Here is a 7407-nt window from a genome sequence, read left to right on the forward strand (position 1 = left end):
CCCAAGGTCACCCTGCAAGCTAGCAGCAGAGCTGGGACTAGAACCTTCCACACCCCGTTACCTCTGAGAGGCCTTGAGTGAGAACAGAGACAGGTGCATACCTGATCGGTTCTGGGCAGGTTCGGGGACCTCCTTCACCTTCAAGGCAAGGCCGAAGGATCCTCGGTACGAAGAGCTGTCCCTCACAACAAAAGCCCCTGGCTCCTCCTTTCTCAGCAGCTCGATTGCTGGAACAATCCTTGAGTCAGAGACAGTTACCACCCCACCTGGACATCCTCTGTCCCCCTACCCCTGTAGGGTCTTCATAGAGTAGATGTTACAGAATCACCTTTTGTGCCTAGGAAGTCTTTTCTATGATCTAATCTCTACCATTCCCGCTGCAGTCCCTATTTTCTTGGGTCACGAGGTCCGCAGGACAACCCCCTTCCCTGGACCTTCCATTTGCCAGTCTTTCCTCTGCCATGACCCAGGGTCCCAACTGCAGAACCCAGACCTGATTCCTGGAGCAGTCAACCCCTGAAACATAATGCTTCCTTTTACCTTGTTCTCGGGTGATGCTTGGCTTAAACCAGTATTTAGAGGTGTCCATCACAAACTTCATGGTGGGCTGCATGTCCCTGGCAGGACCTGAAGACAGGTAGAGAGGGGGGACCCTGTAGGCTGGACAGAAGAGAGACCCTCCCCACTCCCTTCCTAGTGGTCCTATTCAACGCACCCTCTTCTACCCCAACCTCATTGTATCTATAACTGTCTAAAGAGGCAAAATCCAACAGAAGAATTTAGGGCTTAAGAATCTCCCCTCTGATTTATTCTGGTAGTGAATCAGAAACAGATAAAAATCTCAGTTTAATGAGAATGGTTTCTCATATCTAGTGATGCCTGTTGGGGACTGAAATAAGGGATAAATAAGGGATTCTGAGATACATCGTTTCTTTGATTTCTCACTCTCGTCCCCCTTGATGATTCTATGAGTTCCTTAGGGGTATCTTCAGTTTCGAAAAGAAAACAAAAGAAAAGGTGAAGGAAAGGAAAACAGCATTTCTGAACAGGGTGCTCAGAGATCAGGAGAGGGGATGCTTGACTTTGACTTGGGACAAACGTTCCACTCCCGAAGCCCAGAGGGGACTGACTGAACTAAAAAACTTTTAAGGGTCTTTAATACTCCAATAGCTTATTAAGTTACAATGGATTTTCTTGAGGGGATTTTTGCGGAATCTGATGAGATCCCAGGGTATAATTAGTGATGTCCTCGGGCATCACCAAATCGAGATGGGAATATCATCAGGCTAAGGAAATGTGCTCTTTGGGATGCCTGAATGCTCATTTTTCTGGTCCCTAAGGCAGGGAGCAGTTCTTAATTTCAGCATCTTGAAAAGGTGTGCTGTGGCCAGTGGAGAGTAACTCATAAAAACTGTACTAAAATCTGCAGATGATTTGTCCTAGGAAAATGGCCAGAGCAGATTCAAAGGCATATGTGCCACGTCTTTTCTCTTGTTTGCATTGATGTGGCTTTGTGAGTGGGAGTGAGCAGCAGACCGGAGTTAGCATTTCACCCCTCCCCCACACCGGGCCAGCCACCTTGATGCCTGTTGCTGATAGAGGACTGAGAAACCCTGGGAAGGAGATAACTGAGCAAGTAGGGAACAGGGACAGTGTCCCTGGGGCTCCGTGGGGAGCTCTGGTCATGGGTAAAGAGCACCTGGGGGTGCTAAGGCTTAATTATCCTCTGTTGTTTACTGCTTTGGGTTCTGGTTGGTCTTGTTTTTTTGGAAGCCTGCAGTCACAGACTCCGGGAAGGAGGGTGTTTGCTGTTTTGTGGTTTTTAACTGTCTGAAATGGAATGCATTGTCTGCGTTACCCTGTCCTCCCCCTCTGTCTGCTCGTCATCTACCAACGTCAGAGTTATTACTGACTCCCTTTGCCTTCCCCTCTCATGAGTTAGTCATCTAGCCTGCTGCTTCCATAACCCGAGGTCTCTTCGCTTTGTCCTCTCTCCTTCAACCCCCTCTGCCCCGCCCTGGTTCAGGCCCTGTTTTGGCTTGTCTGGACCACTTCATGATAAAGACTCAAACAGAACCAAATAAAAACTGCTTTTCTTGCCCAGGCTAGGTCCTGAAATTCATCTGCCAGAAAGCTGCCACAGAGTGATCTATTGGATGTGTGCCTCTGTTCCCATCACTCTCCTGTATGAGACACTCTGATGGTCTCCCATTGCCTAAGGCAGTGGTCCCCAACCTTTTTGGCACCAAGGACCGGTGCTCCTATGAGAATCTAATACCTGGTGATCTGAGGTGGAGCCGAGGCAGTGATGCTAGTGCTGGGGAGCGGCTACAGATGAAGCTTTGCTCACTTCCGGCTGCTCACCTTTTGCTATGCAGCCAAGTTCCTAACAGGCCATGGACCAGTACTGGTCCCTACCCTGGGGGTTGGGGACCCCTGGCCCAAAGGGTAAAATCTACTCTTTAACTTGGTTTCCAAGGCCCTAAATTACTCTCAATGACCTTACCCCACACCCAGCATCCCAGTCCCTGAAACATGCTGTGTGCTCCACACCTTCATGACTGTGGACTCTGTTCCCTCTGCTGGGGATACCCTTTCTCTCCTGCTCTGGCAGTAGACTTTTGATCTACTTTCCAGGTCTAGCCAAGATGTCACTTCCTCTGAGGAGTCTTCCCGGCTCTCCAGACTAAAAGGTTTACTTCTCCCTCTGTGCCCCCACAAGACTTAAAATATCTCTTTTCCTTGGTGTTTATCCCAGTCTATAATGTTCCTTGACTTTGGTCTCTCTTTCTAGAATGTTTCCATCTCTATACAACCCCATTACCTGGCACACAGTGGGTACTTGATAAATGTGTTGATCAGCTATTGCAGAAACCCACTGGTGCTTCGTGTATTTGCCCTAGCCAGACCTTACAATGCTCAAGGTGTTGGCTTACAACGTACCTTCTGGAGTTGTGGTGGGAGAGGCATCTGGCAGGGTCTGGCTGTGGCTCCTGGTGGCTGGATAGGGGTTGCTGGAAGAAGCAGCCCCAGGTCGGACAAAGTCCTGGTGTCCTGGTGTCCGCCGAGTTGGGGGAGACCCTGGTTCTGGGCAGCCATTGATCAGCACGATGGGTATGTCCACCATGGAGTTGGTGATGGATGGGGGGCAGCTGTTGGCATGTTCCTTGGCCAGTGGTGGGGAGTAGGTTGCTCTGGGCTGGCCCATGCTTGGGGTGGGATTGTTGGGGACCTGGATGTCACTGGCTCTTGTACACAGGGATGCTGGGCCAAGGCTGTGGAGGCTGGAGGAAGAGCTGGCCGGGCTTTCCAAGGACCTAGAATATGACTGTTGGCTGGAGATGCTGGAGCGGAGGAGGGACTGGCAGCTGCAGGGGGAGAGAGCACCAGATAGGCAGGGCATTAGGGTGTTGAAGTGGACAATCAGGGGTCAGAACCAGGCTCTGTAATTTAGTAATTACAGAGCGTCCATGGTTTCGGTTAAATAAAATACTGCATACTCTACTCCCTATAACCTAGGCGTCCATGGTTTCGGTTAAATAAAATACTACATACTCTACTCCCTATAACCCAGAGCAAAGGGCACGCCCACCTGATCCCTAAGGGGTGCTGAAATGTCCCTGGACTATAGAGTCTTTGATCAATTAAAGTAGCCAATGGTCTGACTCTCTGCAAGTCACGTGGGCTTAGGCGAGACCGATTCCCTTTGCTTTCCCAGCAAGGCAGATCGGATTGAGTTGTCACACCAGCCTCCCCATCACTCCCAGAGCCCTGTACACGGGCTGGACCTGGGCTGGACCACGTCTACTTTTATGCGGAGGGAATTCCCCAGCTGGAGGAGGAGGAGGCCAGGCCAGCTCTGCATCCAGCCAGACTTCTCCTTGAGCTCAGAGACCTATGCCAATAGGCATGGCTGTGGGATCCCAGCCTCCTTGCCAGGGCCTGCCTTGGCACAGTGACTTTTGACTTGATGCGGGGGGTGGTTTGGTCTTCTTAGGCAGGATGGGTGTATGGGCAGCTCTATCGTCAGGGCTACAGAGAAGTGGGCTCAAGGATTGTAAATAATGCCAGGCAGGTTCCCTGCCCTCCTGCTGGGTTTTGCCAGTAACAAAAAGGAAGGAGGCTTTTCTTTCCTAAATGGTCCATCCCAGGCCCTCCAGTTCTATTGACATCCCCGTTTATCGAGGTTCGAAAAAACCCCCTTCATCAAGATGGTTTGTATGAGGGCTGGAAAGGATACAAGTGGGCCTCTAATATAACAGTTTTCTTCCCAAGAGGTAGGTGTAAGTCAAGATTTTTGTATATTGAATCATAGTCTAAATGTTTGAGGAAATCTTGAGATCCAAATGGCTGTGATGGCATAAAAGAGAACATCCCCTTTTATTGTTTGTGAACACCCAGATTCTGCTCAGACAGAGCAGGGTGCCCCTCGACAATTTTAGGATCTGTGTGTGTGTGTGTGTGTGTGTGTGTGTGTGTGTGTGTGTGTGTGTTGTGGAGGTAACATTAGAAGCTATAGTGGGAGTGACCTACCTTCCAAACACGTAGCTGACATCAGACGCTGGGCTGGCTGACAGCACAGAGACCCTGCTGCCTCGCTGTGGGGCCAGGCTCCCCAGCCCCTTCTCCAAGCCTGGAGAAGCCACCGATGGGGAACCCAAGCCATGGGGGCCCAAGGCCTTGTTCCCCACGCAAGGGATGGCGATGCTAGGAGAGGGTGGGGGATGAGAGGAGAGACCTCCAGATGGGGGAGAGGGGCGCTGGTGTCCCCTGCCCTGGTTCCCGGAGAAGATCAGGCTCTCACTGCTGCTTCGAGTCTCTCGGGGGACATCCCTGGAAAGGAGGAGGCCGCCATTGCGTGGAGAACCGAAGGGCGGGGTGACAGACGGGCTGGAGCAGCGCTGGGGACCATCGTGACACTTTGATCTGGTGGAGGTCACCTCGATGTACTTTATATCTTTGAGAAGAGAAGCAGAGCATTGGTGAAACCTGGGGTCCTGGACTCAGAACAGGAATGCTGAAGGGTGTCCTCGAGACCGTCTGGTACCCCCTCTTTTATATAGACAAGAAAACTGAGAAGAGAAGCTCAGAGAGGAGAAGCTCTTTGGAATCAGGATTAGCATCTAGCGTCACCTTCAGGGCCCAGTGCCAAAGTCACCTTCTTTGTGACATCTTTCCCTGGATGGAGAGATGCAGATAAATGAATATAGGCCTTGGAGTCAGACAGGCCTGGGTGTCACATCTGGCTCTGCCACTTACTATCTGAGAGAGCTTGGCCAAATGACTTCATCACCTAGAGCCTCAGTTTCCACACCTATAAAATGGGGTGATTCTGCCCAGCCTCTTGGTGTTACAGTAAGGATGAAATGACATAAATGTAGGGGGCCTGGCACCATGCCTGGCACATAGCAAGCCCTTTAAAACTGGGAGATTCTCTCCTTCATGTATGCCTCACTCCCCACATTGAAATGACTGCTTAATGGAGTGTGCCAGTCACATCTTCTATGCCTCTGTTACTCAGGCATGTGATAGTTGTTTCCATGTCTGTGCCTACAGTGAAGGAAAGGGTTCTCAAGCGTAGCTGCATGCTAGAATCATCCGGTGAGCTTTTAAAAGTCCTAACACCCAGGTTCTGCCCCGTGTCAGACCAGAATCTCTGGGGTAGGCCCAGGCCTCAGCTTGCTTGTTTGCTTAGTTCCCCAGGTGATCTGGGTCTACTTTAGAGCTTGAAAACTCTGCTGTGCCGAGCCAACGAGCTGCGGGCCTCCCTTGCTGCGATGGTAGCTGGTGCAAAGTGGCTGGTTGTCAAACACGGCCCAGGCTGCTGAGTCACTCCAATGCTCTTTCCATTCCCCAGGGCGGGCACGCAGAACTCTTGTCCCCAGACTTTGCGCCTCTCCGGACTGGGGCACCTTGTGGTTCTCCCCATAGCGAAGATAGGTACCCCTCCCCCTGGTCTGGGTGCTGTTCCAGCAAAGGTGGTAGAAGGTGGGGGTTACCGAGCTGCCCGCTTCTGCCGTGAGTCCTGCCTCAGGCTTCCCAGGATGGAAACTGGGACAGAGTCAGCAGGAAGCTGCACCTTCAGCTCCCAAACCCTTGGGCTCTGGCACATGCACCATCCTCCCCTTCTGCTATGACTGTGGAGTTCCCGCCTGCCCCAGCCCGCTCCTGGGTAGGGCCTTCTGGCTCTGCTCAAGTTGACTGCCTCTGTCTGAGCCTGCTTGCGCCGGGATGGGGGTGGAGGATTGCATTATATGAGCAGGGTTCTGGCAGGCTGACCTGGGCTTGCTGCTCCATGGGTGGAGGAACAGGCCTGGCTTCGTCGTCAATCCTGTCGTGTGAATCCTGGCTTTGCCACTTTTCTGCTAAGAGGCATTGGGTAACTTTCCTAACCACTCTGAGCCTCAGTTTCCTCCTCTATAAAAGCGATGCCTGCTGGCACTGCGCATAAGGGCTGTCATGAAGCTTGAAAGGATTATGGGTGCAGTTTCTTCATCTACAAAGTGGGGATCTAAGCCTGGAGTCTGGCCCATGGTGAGCTTCTGGGTGCATCTCCTACCTGCCTGCTTTGGGGGGCAGTATTGGTCAGATGGCTAATGCCCTCTGGCTAAGGTGTGGGTCCCACTGCTGAGAGCAAGAGGAGAATATTTGGCTTAATGTGCTGTGGGCTCTGAAAGAAAAAAAGTATTGGAATGGAGTGGATCCTTTCGGAGAATCAACTTCTGTTTTTATAGGACTTTATAGTGTTTACACCCATAATCCTTTCAAGCTTCATGACAGCCCTTATGCTCAGTGCCAGCAGGCATCGCTTTTATAGAGGAGGAAACTGAGGCTCAGAGAAAAGTGGGAGTGAAGCTAACATTTATTGCATAATTTTTAATAAAAACTGATATTTATTGAGTGCTGTGTGCCAGCGCTGTTACAAACATATTACCTGTATTAGCTCATTCAGCTGTCATGATAACTCTATTGAAATAGGAAATACTGTTAATTCTGTATAACAGATGAGAAAAAAAAGGCACAGAAAGGTTAAGTGAGTTATTCAATGTCACACAGCCAGGGAGTGGAGGAACCTGACTCTTGCTCTTGTGCTCTGGTTGGAGTCTCTTCCAGGAGGAGGGGACTCCTTGGAATGTTTCCCAAGGCCTTGCCCTATGAGAAGAGGCTTGGCTGCTTTGGAGAGGGTCTCTTGGCCTGGCGAAGTCCTGCAGCCCCTCCTGACTATGTCACCTAGACACCCACTAAAGATCTTGCTTGGAGGTGGGGTGGGGTCAGGAGGAGGAGTCCTGGAGCTCTGAGTCACCTCCCGCTGCCACCCTGAGGTGAATGTGGCTGGGGAAGGTGGAGGCCCCCACCCCATCACTTAGTATAGTTAGTCCCTGTTTACAGGCCCATGGGGCAAGTCTG

At 51.2% G+C, this 7407-nt stretch overlaps 1 protein-coding gene across 1 annotated transcript in view; it reads right to left on the bottom strand.

Moving 5' to 3' along the window:
• Positions 1–7407, bottom strand: part of TNS4 (tensin 4) — a 20941-nt gene that overhangs the window by 5936 nt on the left and 7598 nt on the right. Inside the window, exons 3-6 of the mRNA XM_011383066.2 lie at positions 4534–4957; positions 2944–3368; positions 541–627; positions 102–227 (exon numbers count right to left, since the gene is read on the bottom strand). Coding sequence (XP_011381368.1) covers positions 102–227; positions 541–627; positions 2944–3368; positions 4534–4957 — 1062 coding nt within the window. The remainder of the gene's footprint in view (positions 1–101; positions 228–540; positions 628–2943; positions 3369–4533; positions 4958–7407) is intronic.

This window comes from Pteropus vampyrus, unplaced genomic scaffold (genome assembly GCF_000151845.1).
Source record: "Pteropus vampyrus isolate Shadow unplaced genomic scaffold, Pvam_2.0 Scaffold503, whole genome shotgun sequence".
NCBI lineage: Eukaryota > Metazoa > Chordata > Mammalia > Chiroptera > Pteropodidae > Pteropus > Pteropus vampyrus.